General features: G+C 38.7%; 1 protein-coding gene across 38 annotated transcripts in view; it reads right to left on the bottom strand.

Annotated features, from left to right (window-relative positions):
• Positions 1–16,900, bottom strand: part of NEB (nebulin) — a 101,021-nt gene that overhangs the window by 33,483 nt on the left and 50,638 nt on the right. For all 38 annotated transcript variants that reach the window (XM_064661719.1, XM_064661725.1, XM_064661723.1 and 35 more), the window contains 32 exons: positions 16,633–16,737; positions 16,281–16,379; positions 16,004–16,105; positions 15,561–15,668; positions 14,442–14,753; positions 14,233–14,337; positions 14,044–14,148; positions 13,543–13,647; positions 12,553–12,660; positions 12,355–12,468; positions 11,193–11,390; positions 10,051–10,155; positions 9,342–9,446; positions 9,157–9,261; positions 8,573–8,680; positions 7,784–7,897; positions 7,172–7,369; positions 6,294–6,398; positions 5,918–6,022; positions 5,566–5,673; positions 5,183–5,290; positions 4,719–4,826; positions 4,020–4,124; positions 3,825–3,929; positions 3,547–3,645; positions 3,189–3,299; positions 2,920–3,024; positions 2,624–2,728; positions 2,247–2,351; positions 1,074–1,178; positions 707–811; positions 102–206 (listed from right to left, as the gene is read on the bottom strand). In XM_064661719.1, coding sequence (XP_064517789.1) covers positions 102–206; positions 707–811; positions 1,074–1,178; positions 2,247–2,351; positions 2,624–2,728; positions 2,920–3,024; positions 3,189–3,299; positions 3,547–3,645; positions 3,825–3,929; positions 4,020–4,124; positions 4,719–4,826; positions 5,183–5,290; positions 5,566–5,673; positions 5,918–6,022; positions 6,294–6,398; positions 7,172–7,369; positions 7,784–7,897; positions 8,573–8,680; positions 9,157–9,261; positions 9,342–9,446; positions 10,051–10,155; positions 11,193–11,390; positions 12,355–12,468; positions 12,553–12,660; positions 13,543–13,647; positions 14,044–14,148; positions 14,233–14,337; positions 14,442–14,753; positions 15,561–15,668; positions 16,004–16,105; positions 16,281–16,379; positions 16,633–16,737 — 3,780 coding nt within the window. The remainder of the gene's footprint in view (positions 1–101; positions 207–706; positions 812–1,073; positions 1,179–2,246; positions 2,352–2,623; positions 2,729–2,919; positions 3,025–3,188; positions 3,300–3,546; positions 3,646–3,824; positions 3,930–4,019; positions 4,125–4,718; positions 4,827–5,182; positions 5,291–5,565; positions 5,674–5,917; positions 6,023–6,293; positions 6,399–7,171; positions 7,370–7,783; positions 7,898–8,572; positions 8,681–9,156; positions 9,262–9,341; positions 9,447–10,050; positions 10,156–11,192; positions 11,391–12,354; positions 12,469–12,552; positions 12,661–13,542; positions 13,648–14,043; positions 14,149–14,232; positions 14,338–14,441; positions 14,754–15,560; positions 15,669–16,003; positions 16,106–16,280; positions 16,380–16,632; positions 16,738–16,900) is intronic.

Genomic DNA, 16,900 nt, shown 5'->3' on the forward strand with positions numbered 1-16,900 from the left:
TTATTGCATATGTGTGTTTAAGTTTTCTACAAACAAATGGTTGTAAATGTACAGCAAATGTCAAAAAGACATTCAGCAACATCTCAGACTGTTTTACTCACCCCACTGTAGAGCACTTTATTCTGTTCTGCCAGGACAAAAGCTGGAGTATCCCACACATAACACCCGGTGCCCTTGAGCCATTCCAAGTCTTCCTTGTATTTAACCTTTGGAAAAGAAGTGAAAGGATGCAGTTTTAAGGAGATTATCAGTGCTGAAAGGACACCTCAAGGTGTGGCAAACAATTCCATCCATTATTATTCCAGGATTAAATAAATTAGTTACTCATACTTTTCTGAGGGACTCAGATTACTCACATACCTAATCTATCATTAACTATTGGAGTCCCTCTGTGAATCAAAAATATTAATTCTTGGACATTTAAAGGGTCATTGTATAATTACAGATATGAACAACTACAGGGTTAACAGGGTGACAGAGTTAACAGAAAAATGCAACTGAAATGAATTAGGATTGCTCTGTTAATTTGAAAAGGAGATGAGCTGCAATTTTAGCCATTGGAATCACTCTGTCATTTCACAGATCTACCAGGAGAAGGTGTAAATCACTGAAAAAATTTCACCTGCCTTCCCTTATTTTAGAAAGAAGACTTTGGTTTCATTTTGGAAACCGACTTATAACTTTTCCAGGAACTCTCTGAACTCACATCACTGATGGCATCCGTGACCAGGCGATGATGGAAATGCTCCGGACGGTCTGGGATTGATCTCCAGATTCCCAGCTGGCTCTTATAATTCTCCTTATATTTGATCTACAAAGAACATTGAAGAATTAAGTAAAACAATTTAAAAGAACACTTCAGACCACACAGTTCCATATGTTTTTCTGAAACACGGGAACCAAGAACGGAAACGAGATTCACCTTTGCAACGTCAAACGCAATCAAATCTAATATTCCAGAGAAGGAAACAATCTAATTTTTTCTAATTATTTCACACACTTCAGTGGAACAACAGCATATTGTAGGTTATTAAGTGACAGACAGTGGTTGGGAACAGAAGTGCTGTACTTACAGTGCTGATGTCATCGGTGACCTTGCGGTGGTAGACGATGTCCAGGGCGTCCTTCACCGTGTGGTACTTGCCCTTGGTGTTCTCAAAGGTCTCTTTGTAGCGCAGCTGGGCACGAAAATGACACACAAAACAACATATTCATCTGCCAGGAACTGTTTCAGTTAAAGTTCTTAACTCTCAGGAGTGACATCCTGGGATGTGCTGCTGTCCAACACCCTCGTGTAAGCCCTGAGGGATTTGAAGAAGCTGCAGCTGCCTACAATTAATTGGAATTTGACCGAAACTTAGGTGCAAATTTGAGAGAATTTCACCCAGTTCACTTTCAGACTGGAAAAAAGTCCCTGTTTCACAGGACACAAGTGCCACTTGTGGCATTAAAAACTGCTTATCCTTTCTTCCATGTCCTGATCTAGAACAAAGCAGGAAGATCATCCCAGTCTGTGCTGAAAGGTTTTCTCACAGGAGAAAATGAGATGTGCAGAAGAGATGGGATGCTCCTTTAAATTATTTTAAAATCACTTCTAAGAAAGCACTAAAACTAATTAATCCCTGGAAAAAAACCCCAGCCCAGCACATGTCCTTTCATATCCTGCTGGTTCTGAAATAATAGGAAAGATCTCCCAAATGATGCTCTGCCCATTGCCTTAAATCCCAAGTAACTGTTCAATGCTTGAATGAAAAAAATATCAGTTTCACCTTAATAACCTTCTGTGCAGCAGCTCAGATAATTTTTGCCTCTAATCCACTCTTGAATTAAAAAATAAACACATTCTCAGTGACAGAACAGTTTACTTCTAACACAGAAAGAGATGAAAAAAGCTGATAAAAGGTACTCCATCCTTGTTCCAGCATCAATCATTTCACTCCAGTCTGCACTATTTGGAGACTTGATGTGTAAGCAAATTACTCTAAATCTATTTTTCCTTTGTTCAGTGCAGTGGGAAATAAAAACGAATTATAATAATTGAAAAAAAAAATTATAGTGACATCAAGTCAAAACTTAATAATCTCCATAATATCAAATGGAAATGGACATGCAAATGGAGTGATCTCATTCATGACCTACACTGGGATAGTCTGTGCTTTGAATTCTTGCTCCCTATTCATTATTTTCTGGTTTTTGTGGAAAGAATCCAAGGAAAAGCAGCAGTGCAGGTGCTCCTGAGTACTCACATCACTGGCATTCAGATAGGCCCTCTTGGCTCTGATCAGGACTGGGGTGTCAGGGACAGGGGTGTATTTGTGCTTCATCTTCTCATACTGGGTTTTGTACTTTTTCTAAGAGACACAGCAAAAGGGAAGAGTTATAATTTCAATCTTTGCCAATCTGCAAACAAGCACTTAGAAACAGGTATCTTATAAAACACAGAAACATATTTTTAAAGTGGTTTATTTTATTAGAGCTTACAAAGGAAACGTGGAACTTGAGAGAGAAAACAACTAAATGTAGGGAAAATGGACTTGAGCCTTGAAATTACTACTAAAATTAGAAATAAAACTTTTAAAGAGTTCAGCATAGTGGTACCAAATCAAAAAAGCAGTTATCTTACCTCACTGATCATGTCCTTGACTTGCCTGGCATGTGTAAAGGCTTGAGTCTGATTATCAGCATGATGATGGGGCCTCTCTTTTGTGGCAAGTTCCACATACAAGTACTGCAGCAAGGAGAAAACAATTTTAAAAAATATCCATTGCAAGTGAATTCTACTTTTTAACTCCAAAAAATGTCTGTAAATTCAAAACATAGACATAACCACACAATTTTCTACATTGATTTGAAATGGCCTGGAAAGATTTTGCTAAGAGGGACTCCATGATTGTTTTTTCATTAATATAAGTTTTTCACCTGGCTCTGTATTTTTTGTCCTTCCTTGGCTCTTATCAAGTCAGGTGTGTCCAGGATGGAAGTGTATTTTGTCTTCACCTCGTTGCCTGCAGCTCTGTAAACCAGCTGGAAAAAAAAGACAGGTCCATGAATTATTTCTTCTGTTACACATGTTCATTTAACACCTTTGCAATTAAAACATTTCACCTATTTCAGAAAAAAAACCAACAAAACAACAGGGAGAGGTTAATTATAGCTATGAACTTGTGCAAAAATAACATAGAACTTACTTCACTCAAATGGGTTTTTAGCTCCTGAACTGCTCTGTATCCAGGAGTATCCAACACCACGTTGAATTTGGACCACATCTTCTTTGCAGCACCAGTGTATATGTAATTAGACTGGAAAGGAAAAGCAGTTTTATTTAGGCAGCTTTTGCTATTCCTGGTAGGAAAGGAAATTTTACAGTGTCAAGGAAATTTTTAGTGTAAGCTGGCAGTGCTTTGAAACAACTAATTGGCTGCGTGGCAAGAAATTCTGTCACAGGTCTTTGCTTATGTTCATGGGCAATGAGTATTTCCCTTCCTGAATGCACAGAAATAAATGAAATGCTGTTATAGGTGGTTCCAGAAGAAAAAAACCTCTTACCCAAAGCTTTTTGAGCTCACGAGCACGGACCATGTCAGGAGTGTCATACAGGAAACAACCCAGGCCCTTCAACCACCTCAGGTCCTCCTTGTATTTATTCTGTGAGAGAAAGAAAAATCAACAGCCAGCTTTGGGGAGAATTTCATTAACCAGCCCCTAAACACAGCGACAAAACAGTTATTTAATACAGAATAGAATGGAAATGAGAGAAGGAAAATCCTGCTTTAAGTATAAAACACTAGGCCTGTTTTTCCAACACCTGAGCAGGAGTCACTCACGTCACTTGTGATGTCCCCAACGTAGCGACAGTGCAGCACGTGGGGGGTGTAAGGCAGGGAGATCAGGTGGCCCTGCATCTTGAAGAAATCTGACTTGTAGATCAGCTGAAAGACAAAGAGAAAACCAGCATTTCACACGTTTGGTCACTGGATAATCTAAATTTTCTCTGTTTGTGCTGTTGGGAAGGCACCTACATCACTGACAGCTTCCTGGGTGGCTCGGACTTGCCGGATTTCGGGGGTGTCTGGAGTGGTGTGGATCTTGTCCTTGGTCTTGTGGTACGTTGCCCTGTAGAGCCTCTGTGGCAGAAGAGACAACATCCTACATTTTAACATGTTTTAAAACATTTTAGCACAGTTTAAAGCATTTAGCACATTTTATAACATTAAAACAGCAAAGCAGTTTGGCACAGTGGAAGCACTTCTGACACAAACACGCTGTTTTCTAACCAGGCAAAGATTTTCCACCACTGTTTCCAACAGCAGCACCTTTAATCTTTATAAAGTAAATAATTATTGGAGAATCTCAGGTTCTAATCCTAAAAACATGTAAATATGTATATTTAATTGTCATCCTATTAAAGCCAATGATCAAAGGAGTGAGTAAATACATATAAAAACTAAAACTATAGAGACCCAATGTCATACAGATATTAATAATTTCTATTCAACTTTAACCACACAGCAGCAGATTAGCCAATAAAATTAGGCTGCAATTTTATATTATGATAACAGTTTTACCCTGTATTAATGATTCCTTGCCATTCTTGATGGATATTTATCTAAACTGCTCTTACAAGCCTCAAAGAACAACTTCCCAGCCAATGTACTGCCCCTATTCATATTTTGGGCCCTGCAAATAAAACTGAAAGCAAATACATATATTTACTGTACCTCATTAATGACTTGATTCACTTTCCTTGCAGTTTCAAAGCCAACATCTTTAGGCCCCAGAGTATAACCTTTGGCTTTCATGTGTTCATAGGCTTCTTTATATTTCAGCTATAAAGTGGAAAAAACAGAGAATCTAAATTTGATTGTGGTTCTAATTCCACTGCACTTCTGAGAGCAATTTGTGCTGCATAAAGAGCCAGATTTTTAGGGAGAAATAAGTGAGATGTAGCTATATCAGAGTTAAATACCTTTATCATGTGGCCCAAGATTAATAATATATTACATTTATATATATATATTACATTTTTATATATATATTACATTTACTATATTACATTTCTCTTGCATCTATTTCAAGTTCCTGAGACAATTTATATTTTGATAATAATTGCCCAAGTTGAGAGTCTTTTATCTGGGACTGTTGATCATTCCCATGGTGCAGAAGGATTTAATCCAGGACTTACATCACTGCCAATGTGCTGGACATGTTTTGCATGCTGGAAGTTGGGAGTATCTGTGGGAAGGCTGTATCCAGTGGGCAGAGCATTCACACCAGCCCAGCGATACAAATTCTGCAAGAGAAGGGAGAGAGAGTTTGTGACAAATGTGTGTAACATTTGAGGGTAAAATCTCAACCTCAGAGACCTCTGGATCACAACTGGCAAAAGATTTCCCTCATATCTGCATTAAACACACCCTTTTTAAGTAAGTAAGGATATTTTCCCACTTTCACTTTAGAGCAATGACACGTGGCTTCATCTGAAAAGCTAAAACCACACATTAACATAGGAAAAAAATTTGCTTTTTAGTATGAGAAACTCTGTGGACCCCAAAGTTTCCTACTCACCTCACTCTGTATCTTGTTTGCATTATATGCCCGCTCCAAATCGATGGTTTTATCAGTAGAAATCATTTTGCCTTTAATATTCTTCACATAATCACCACGATACACAGCCTGGGAAAGAGAAAAGATCCTAGTTGTGGTGTTTCCTCACTGTTTGGATGAAGACATAAAACATGGATGGAAGTTTTTTGGCTTCAGGCCGTTAAGGATTTTAGTGATTGTGTCTACAGTGAGTTGTAGATAACCAGCAATTAAAATTAAATTATTAAAAAATATATATTAAAAGCCACATTTCTAGTACTTGTGAGGTAGTTGCATATGGAATATTGGGGTGGGAGGTGACACAAACACTTACTTCACTTAAATTCAAGGCACTGAGGACATTCTGGACATAGACAGGGGTGTCTGTGACCACAGTGAAGTCCTTCTTCATCTTTTCTGCCTTAGATTTGTACTTAATCTGCAGAGAGAAATGCAAGAGCTCTAATTAGTAAATGTAACCATTAGTAATTGAATTTATTTTATTATTATGTTCATTATTTATTACTGAACTGTTCTATTAGTGAACCAGCACTGAAACAGAAAGTACATTGACATTATGGCTGGTTATTTAATGAATACTTCAGTAGAGAAGGATATATAACATTTTCCAGATGACATCTGAAGTAGAATAAAGCTACAATGGAGTGAAAAAAAACCTTCTAAGAAGCAAAATCAGTGTATTGACTCACATCACTGCGGAGATCATAGGCCTGCTTGGCATGGAGGATTTCTGGGGTGTCCCAAACAAAGCAGCCAATGCCTTTCAGCCAGTTCAGATCATCCTTGTAGATCACCTAAATTGTCAGAGCAGAGAAAATCTGTAAGAATTCCGCTGGGATCTAGTCCCTCATTGCCAGTCTGAAACACAACTGTCAGCTAAGGTTTCTAGTACTTTGACTTTTTTGTTTAAAAAAACCAAAACAATTCCTTTTGGAATTTAAATAATGTTTCTTCGTCGCTTTAATTTGGTCAATAAATTAAAAATCCAAATATTTTTTAAAAAAACTACCTGCATATCCCTACTGGGCACTGATTTACTGACAGATCCCAGGCCTGCTCCTGGGCTGACCAGTGTGTAGAAGCTTCACACAAACAGGAATTTCTCAGACTTCCAAAGTTTCCACACCATATTCAACCAAATAAAGGACAATTTACAGACAGGGATGGCTGAGCTGTAATGCCATGACTCAATGGTTACAGTGACAACGCTGAAATTATTGGAATTATTGCCCAGAGAGGTTGTGAACTGCCCATCCTTGGAAGTGTCCTTGGCCAGGTTGGAGCAACAGGGTCTAGTGGAAGGTCCTGCCCCTGGCAGGGGGATGGGAATGGATGGACTTTAAGGTCCCTTCCAACCCAAACCAGTCTGGGATTCTATGATTCAATGCAACCAAGCCCCATCTCAACTACACATCTATTGCCAAGTGTTCCAAAATCAGCACAATGGGGTCGAGTGGCCGCTTCAGAGCGCTCCAACTGAACTTTTGCCAAATTATTTCTTCCAGCAGAGCAGAAACCCAAGAATCTTTTGCAAGGTGAGCCAGGAAGACGAGATTTGTGCACTCACATCGCTGACTTGGTCGGTGACCATGCGGACGTGGGTGTTGACCTGCAGGTCTGGGAGGCACATCCAGTCGTGGAGGTGGGTGCGGTACTCGACCTCGCTGATCTTCTTCTGAGCATCCTTGGCAGCAATGATGTCCATCATGTCTGGGACGATGTGCACCTTGGCTTTAGTCTTCTCATAGGCCTCTTTGTACAGTCTCTGCGGGGTTAGAGCAGAATTATCAATGATTCTGAGCATAAACTCTTGGTAAAATCGAAGAAAATCATCGCTATCACTTTGGTCGTGGTAAAATCTACACCCTGCCTGCTCTAAAAATAATTTGCAGAACTTATCAAGGGTGATAAAATAAGATTTGGGCAATTTTCATTCTGCTTGTGAATTAAAAGGAGGCTGAATGTGTAGTTCCACCTTCACACAAAAGGTTTGGCCGTGTAAGGAAAATAACATTTGAGTCAAAAGCTTTAATTCGTAGGTATATTCCAGAATTTAGCAATTCCACTGCCAAACACATGTGGAAATGGGACACCTGGATCAATGTGGGTTCTTTGAGTAGCCTCTTCTGAGGTAAGCATGGATTTATCAGGAGAACACACACCCAGAGCCAACACTTACATCAATGTTGAGCTTCCCGACTCTGAGGCACCGTTCCGTGTTGGGATCATCCTCCACCCCCTTGGGGATCGTGTACAGTGCTTTGAACTTCTCATATTCCTCACGGTATTTGACCTGAGCAGGAGCAAAGAAATGCAACAAACAATTGACTTCAACGAGTCAACTGCAATTTTGGAACAAAAGTCATCAGTAACAATATATTTAGTTCAGTCCAACAAGCAGAGAAAGGTTCTAAAGCACAATCTTGGCTTTCTGTTTTATCTTAAATGGCAAAGGAAGCACATCATAGCCATCATGTTGTACAAATAACAGCTGACTAAAAGATTTTAAAAGTAAATTGATGTAGAATAAGGCATTTATTTATTATTGTTCCAGCTCTTTCATTTAAAGACATCCATGGAGTGATCTCATAATCCTCAGTTCAGTAAAGCATAAGATGTTCTTCTATACTTAGGAAAGTATTATTTAAAGTTTTTGAGGCATTTTTCTGACCTGGATGCTCATGAAATTCAGACTAAAAAACACCTAACCAGACATTTCCAAGAGATAGTTTTGATTACTATAAAATGTGACTTTTTCGTTTCATGACAAGAAGCCACAAAGGACAATTATCCAAATGATTATCACAGAAAACTAATTATCTACAGATACATATTAGATCCCAATTAAAAAGAGAAAATAAATGAAATCTTAAAAAAGTTTTTTATACCTACAGCATATGCAAGGCATGAAGGATTTCATTGTTATAACTGATGATCTGATAAAAAATAAAGCATTTAATTCACTTACAATGCTGGCATTGTGCTTCAGCTCCTTGGCACGTGCCAGGGCTACGGAATCCGAGGGTATGGCATATCCAGTGGCTTTCACTTTGTCCCAGGCTTTCCTGTAGAGATTCTGTGGGCAAATAGAAAGTCTGTGTGAGGGGTAAATTTCTTTTCCTAAGTAATAATCAGCAACCAAGAGAAATCAGCAGAAACTTCAGCAGGAATCAAAAGCCCTTTGGGTTTTATTCAGACCCTGTAACTCTTGCTTAATATCAAGTTTAATCTTGACAGGGCACATAAAGGGTGATCAAATGCTTTCTGACTATTCATGTTTGTTCTCCTACGAGGTTTTGATTTTGTTCAGGTGTAATTTTATTCAGGGAATCCATTTACTAATGCACAGATTTTGACAAGACTAGAATTATAGATAGAAAATAAACCCTCTGCCTGAAATGAAACATCTCCACAGTCAAGTGGTGCAGAGGGTTAGCACTGGCTTTGAGAAGCTCCTTGTTTGGATATTTACCTTCAGACAGAGGGAACCAACAAACAAACAAAATAAAAGTAGCACCTTAAGAGGGAAAAAGGCCGTTTAGAAACACTTACATTGCTATAAAGATGTTTCAAATTCTGAACTCTTTCAGACTCCACTGTTTCAGCCACAGGCGTGTACTTGTCCTTAGTTTTATGGAATTCTTCCTTGTATTTCACCTGGAAATGAAAGCCAGGTGTAGTTAATTATTTCAGTTCTTGGAAGGAAGATGGGGAGTGGGAGAAGGGGGGGTTCTCACGTCGCTGGCGTTGAAAGCACTCTGCAGAGCAGTCACATAGACAGGGGTGTCTGTGACCACACTGAAGTTCTGGAAGTTCTCCTTTCCTGCAGATGTGTATTTTATCTAAGGAAAAAAAAAAAACAAACAAAAAACTCATTAATGCTGAAAACAACCTGAGAATTCCCTGCCAGCTTCCTTCAAAAGCAGTTCTGAAGCCCAGGATTACAGCTCAGTTAAGACCAATTCTAAAAATGACAGGTCATAAAATAGAAATACTTAATATAAAGCCAGTCTGAACTGAGGAATAGTGAAAATTATACATTGCTGGTGGGTTAAGAGCACAACCAGCAAGGCAGGAGACACTATTTTCCCAACAGAAGTGTCGCCCTGAGGTATCTTGCTCATACAGAAATGAAAAAGTTGTATCTTTTCACTGATAAAACCCATAACCATGCTGTCCCTCCATTCTCCTGAATTTTCTACTCCTTCAACATCAGAAGTGATGTCTCTACAGACAAAACTCAAAAACTGTATTATCACAGATTTAACAAAATATTTTTGATGTAATAGGAAATATTTCTTTCTGCTCTGGACTAGAACAGGGGTCAATCTCAGTGAATCATAAGAAAACAAGTATTATAAATACTATTACTATTACTATTATTATTATTATTATTATTATTATTATTATTATTATATTTAACTTATTCAAGGCAAACAAACTTACTTGACTCTGGAGGTCATAGGACTTCTTAGCCTGTATGATTTCTGGAGTATCCCAGACATAACATCCAATTCCCTTCAGCCAGTTCAAGTCATCTTTATACACTGCCTACATGGATGTAAAAAAGAACATTAGTTAGGAAGAAATCTGCCTTCTGCTTGAAGAAAATAAAGGAGAAAACTAATATTATTCCTGAGAATATTGTTCAGGTTGAGGGAGCACTGGGACAGGCTGCCCAGAGAGGATGTGGAGATTCCTTCTTTGGAGACATTTGAATCCCAGCTGGTCATGATCCTGTGCAACCTGCTCTGGGTGAACCTGGGTTGGATTGGATGATCTCCAGAGGTCCCTTCCAACCCCAACCAGTCTGGGATTCTCTGATAAAAAGATAGTATTTGTTTCTTCTCTATTCAGTGTCTTTGATTCACACAAATCCAAAGCAGAAGGCCACCACTGACTGTGGACCAGGATCCCTGAGGAACTCCAATCCATCTGGAAGTTTAAATGTGAGACCATCTCACGGTCTGCTGAAGGATTTTTACCCACAGGATTTGCAGGGGGAATTAAATCAAAGAATTCTGCATAGTAACAGGCCAGTAACAGGCCAATTAACACACCATCAGATTCCCTTAGGGAAGTGGATTGGCCCAAGCTGGGACACTGCTGACCATGGAGTATGAGAGCATGTAATGGCTCAGAGACCATTCCCTCAGCTCACACTCTAGGGGCTCACACAACCCCATATGAACAGGGAGAAGTCTTTTCCAGACCCACTGGATCCAGAAGGATTGTGGATGCTGTCCTGGCCCTTGTGCTAATTACAGCATTCCCAATTATAATACACAAGGATCGCTGCAGTGATTGTTACTGTGCTACTAAGAATCAAAAGCCACAGTTATTAATTTAATATTTAAATACTATGGAAGATAGTTGAAAGTATTTTATATTTAAACATCTTGGAAGAAATTACATTTAAAGTACCACTATAATGTCAAATAAGTTCAGGAAGTGTTTGGACAACGCTCTGAGGGACAGGGTGGGATTTTTGGGGTGTCCTGTGCAAGGCCAGGAGTTGGACTGGATGATCCTTGTGAGTCCCTTCCAGCTCAGGATATGCTACAATTTTACACAAATGATAAACATACATCACTCAGAATCTCCTGGGCTCTTCTGGCATGAATAACATCATTTTCTTCAGGGGAACAATTCCACTGATGGAAGTAACTCCGGTATTCCAGGTCACTGAGGATCTGCTGGCACTTCTTGGCCAGCACATGGTTCATCATGTCACTTGGAATATGGACATTTTTCTTGGTGTCTTCATAATTCTTTCTGTAGGCCAACTAAAAAGGAAGGATTGGGGAAAGGGGGAGAGGAAATAAGAATGATTTTCTGCATAACTTTGACTAATAGGCCACAGCACAATCCGAAACATTATTTCTGGATTTAGTAGCTAAATTCCCATGGGATTCAACAGTATGAAATCTTAACTTTGATATTAATCACCATTTATTCTGATGAGGTTCTGGAAGGACAAGAATGACCTTCTTCACTTGCAGTTTTAACAGCTGGCAAGAAAATTAATAAGACTTCAAGATTTAAAAAGTCCTATGCTACAAACATGGTTTTCATCTAATTAAAGACAAAACATTTGGGATTACAGTGATTTTATGCCCTGCACAACTTGCTGTATATGCAGTGGTGATAACAGCAAAACACTACATATGCACTTCCTTTTCCAGTTCTTAAATTCCTATTTCAACCCAAAATCAACGCTTTTATTTGTAAAGCAAAAGAATCCCAATTTCTTACTCCTCATATTCTTAAACTGAAACAGAAATCTTTTTCTTCCTATTGTCCATCTTTATTTTTTTCCCATTCCATGCCTTTCTTTTCTTCCTATTCTATGTCTTTATTTTTTTCCCATTCCATGTCTTTCTATGTCTTTCATTTCCTATTCTATTCTGCCTTTCCTATTCTATTATTGTCTAGTAACTAAACAAATCCCTCCTTAATCTCCTAAATCATTTCAGCTTCAATTATTTAACCCACATATAAAATAACCAGTCAGGAAACGCAAACTTGTTGGAATCACTTTGACTGATGTTATCGTGGATTGATGTTGGACTTGATGAGTCCAACTTGACCTTGGAGGTCTTTTCCAACCTTAATGACCCTGTGATTCTGTAATTCTATTAAGCATTGCAGGATTTATGTTTGAATAATGAAATAATGAATTTCATTAGTGAAATAAATAGGGAAATAAAGACAATGGAAGAGGATCTGCTCAGATAATTCTCTCCTTACCGCGCTCCTCATTTTCTGGAATTCCAGCGAGTGAACGACAGCGGGGAAATCCCCAATTTCCTTCCCAGCCAGGTAGTGGCCTTTCAGTTTCTCATATATTTCCTTATATTTGCGCTGCAAAATATTCACAAGGGAGTTTTAATGTTCATTCTAACAGAAAGATGGGGGGAAAAAGGGAAAGGATGGAGAATTCCTGACCTCACTGTTGATATCGTTGGCGTGTTTGGCTCCAACGAGAGGCACGTACTTCTCATCCAGAGTGTATCCAATGGGCTTGCTGAGCTCCCAAGCCTTTTTATAAAGTTTCTAGACAAAGCACATACAGGTTTTGTTAAAAAAAAAATAAATCAATTATACCTTCCAAGAAACACACATGGAATGTGATTATTTTTATGGAGTGGTTCCCAAGAAAGTAAATTAATGTTTATTTTGAACACTTATTCAGTGTAAGGCAAGCAGAGTAAGTGTTCTATGCCAGGAAGGTACCTGAGCACAAATGTGAGCTGATTTCTGCTTTCTTTATTATATTTATATCCAGAAGAGTAACAAAAATATCCAAAATGTAGATATGAACTCTTGTTTAAAAGTGCAGTATAGAATTGAGATTGGTAATTTTATAGATATGTGATCAAAATTGTGAAAAATCTGCAAGTAATATTGGTGTTTATTATAGAAACATTAACTGTGTCAGTGGTACTTTTCTAATGCATCTTATTATGTTAAATATTAAATATATTTACCTTCAGATTGAATTATGAAGTTTCTACTTGTATGAATGAGTAGTCACTTATATTTTCAAAAACCAGAGGTTTCCCATTAAAATTAGTAAAACTACTCGAAAGTAACTGTTTAATAATGTAAGTAATCTACAATTTTCCTTTCTTATAAAAAAAATAACTGTGAATTTCATCAGTAGCCAAAGAAGAGATCATTGGATGGAATTATAAATTGGTTTTGTCACACAAACTCTACTACTACTACTTCTACTTCCAAACACCACCCAACTGTGCTTTAAGAAATTATCCTGATTCCAGTGATCCAAACCTGGAAATTAAATAACTTTCCCAGTGCCACCCAGTAGACCTCTGGCAGAAACAGGAGTAGAACATTTTCCTGAAGTCCACTCCACATTCTGCTGCTTTCCAAACAAAGAAATCAGGGATGAGGTGGATATTTTTGGGATCCTACCTCACTGTGGAGTAAGGACATGTCCTTGGCGTGGTGCAGCGCAGGAGTATCGTTAGACCCGATGTATTGGCCTTTCTCAAGGTTAAAGGTTTCTTTGTATTTTAGCTACAAAAAGAAAACAAACACAGGGTCAAATCCACAGGAGAAATACATCATTCCAACTAGTCCAACTATTGGAAGCAGACATTAATTTTCTCTTATGTATATATCCTGAGAACAAGACTCAATTTTTAACTACCATAAGCAAAACCTATGTAAAGTCTAAATCAGTCACATTCTATATCCTTCTACAGAAAAATGCTAAATTATTTCGGCTAGAATATTTTGCTGTTCATTTATATCACTTCTTACTAAATTTATTTATCCCAGGAAAGCCTGTTATTAATGAAGCAGCATTTTCACACACACACATAGGGTTAAACATAGAATAATTTAGCAGAAACAATTAAATCATCTACTAATTCTTGTATGTAAGTTTCTATTGTAAGAAACAGTCCATACATCACTCTGGTTGACAGAGTTCATCTTCGCCAACACGATGTCGGGAGTGTCAACCACACTGGTGTATTTGGAAAAGTTATCCAGGGCTTCTTTGGTGTATGATCTCTGCAAAGAGATGAAATAATACCTTAGACACTGGGCATGAGAAAGCAGTGCTCACTGTGCCACTGCTGAAATATTCTCTCTTACCTTATTTATTAGTTCTTGGGCAGTCTTAACTTTCTTGTGCTCCACCGAATCCAGAGGGATCCAACCAATGCCACGGAGCCATTCCAAGTCGGATTTGTAAACGTTCTGAGTCATAAAGACAATGGAAAAGGAAGGAAATGATTTAATTCAGGATGAATTATGCACTATGCTAAGTGGGAATGGCCCAGTGTGTCTGTAGCATCACTCACATCGCTCTGCAGGTCGTAGGCCTGCCGTGCGTGGATGACGTCGTTCTGGTCAGGAAGACACGTCCACTGGTGCAGGTGTTGGCGATAGTCAACATCACTGACCAAGTTCTGACCTTCCTTTGCTGCCACAACTGCCATGGCATCCGCAGGGATGTGGATTTTGGACTTGGTTTTGTTGTAGTCGGATTTGTACAGGCGGTCGTTCTGGATCTCGCCCGCGTGCTCGTACCACACCAGCTTGGGGTCATCCCTCATCTTGGCAACGCCAACGTAGTGACCTCTCTGCTTCACATACTCAGCTTTGTATTTCAGCTGATGGAAGAGGGCAGAAATAGGGATAAATCATCACTGGTCATGCCCAGTCTGGTTCTAACCTGGGAACAGCTACACAAAGAGCAGGTGAGACAGAGAGTTGTCCAGTGCAGCCCTAGGTTTTCAGTACATGACCAGATAAAAATATGAGGCATACAGTAATATTACTTTTTATAGGCCTCCCACTTCAAAATATAGCATTTTCTAGACTGAAATGCTACCAATTTTCAGTAATCAGTATTGTCAACACAAGAGGAAATGTTTGCTAATAAGTGCATTTAGTCTCATTTTTGTAACAAATTATTTGAGACTGTCTGAAGAGTGGATGTTTATTTAAGGTATTTACATCACACTGTTTTGATAAAATGTATATTCCAAAAAAGAATCATGTAATAATTTTAATATCCATTATGCACAAGTTGAAAATGTAAAGTGTGTACCTGCTTACAGGTTTCAAGGAGGAAGCCTCCATAGTATGCCAAAAAAGTGAAATCAGAGCCATATATTAGAATCATAATATTACTTCAATTATTTAACATTTATAAAATACGAAAGTCCACCTCAGTTGATTTTGAAAGGACTGTTTCTGGAGAGAGTGAATGTGGAAGGGTCAGTCTGACCTTCCAGCATTGATAGCACCAAAACCCATTATCACCAAGATGGTTGAATTCTTTGGAGGACAGTGGCTCATGAAAAGTCTGGATGTTACCCCAAATTGAAAGCTTTCCAAGTCTGTTGTTGTATTCCCAAAGCCTTTAACATTTCCAACTTTCAAGCACTTGTTTTTCTAAGGAGAAAAATCATTACCTCACTCTGGACATCGCTCGAGTGCTTGGCATGAGAGATCTGCATCGTGTCAGGAGGTAACAGGTACCCAGTGGCTTTTTCTTTCTCCCAACTTTCCTTATATAAACTCTGTGGAAAAGAAAAGTGAGGAGGAATTCAACACTACTATATTGACACAGTGTGTGTATATGTATATATATATATATATGTATGTATTTCTAGGCCAGGTTGGACAGGGCTTGGAGCAACCTGGTCTATTGGAATGTGTCCTTGCCCATGGCAGGGGGTGGAATAAGATGAGCTTTAAGGTCCCTTCCAACCCAAACCATTCTGTATGTGTGACCTATATTAAAGTATAACAATAACAAATCCTTCCTTTGGGTTGTTCTTAATAAAGCAGATTTTCTAAATACCTTAAAAGAGTTATTAATGTGCGTGGAAACTGTCAAGGAGGGATCATGTACCTGATTTAGAATCCTGGCTGCCTCCCGGGCCATATCCAGCTGTGGTGTATCTGTCAGGGTATAATTGGACTTGGCCTCATTCCAGGCTTTGTGGTATTTAATCTAGAACAGAGAAAGACACAACTGCCTTGTAGCACCACCACAGACTTTGGAAAACACAAAATTTATGCACGAAATACTGTACAAAGCCCTGAATTTGCAGGATTATTAGACAAAACACATTAAGTACAGAGTCCTAGAAGTCAAACGTAGCCCAGACCCCTGGGAGCAAACTCACATCACTGAGAATCTCCCCACTGTTCTTCGCTGTGACATAATCAACCCTGTCGGCCACCGCAGTGAAGGGAAGAGTTTCAGCCTTTGTGCGGTACTTTTTCTGTGCAAGAGGAAAGAAAGGAAAGAACAGTCAGATCCCCCTGGAATATCTCCTGGCTAACACAGCAATTCTGAATACAGGCTCAAGACAAGGAGGTTTACGTGGAAGTAAAACTCTCCATGCACAATGACTGTTGTGCAAATACTACAGTTGTCTTTTTCATTAGAAACAAACCAATGTATTTAACCATTTAAAATACTTTGGATGACTAATACCCTGAAGAAAATTGTAGTATTGAAAGTCATTTTGTTACCTCACTCAAGAGATCTCCAGCATATTTGACGTGCTTGACTTCAAGGGAATCATTTGGCAGCCATCCAATGCCCCGCAGCCATTCCAAATCAGCTTTATAAACAGCCTGGGAAAACAAAATAGGGTCCCTGCTGTTAACTACAGCTCCAGCAAGATCCATAAATAATGGCTCTTACTTCCAGTGGCTAAAAGGAGAGCAATAATTCCAACATGAGCACTATATCTGAATTTATCACTCTTTAAACTTGGCAAAACATAAGCGGTATATA

This window comes from Pseudopipra pipra, chromosome 7, assembly GCF_036250125.1.
Source record: "Pseudopipra pipra isolate bDixPip1 chromosome 7, bDixPip1.hap1, whole genome shotgun sequence".
In the NCBI taxonomy this organism is placed as follows: Eukaryota; Metazoa; Chordata; class Aves; order Passeriformes; family Pipridae; genus Pseudopipra; species Pseudopipra pipra.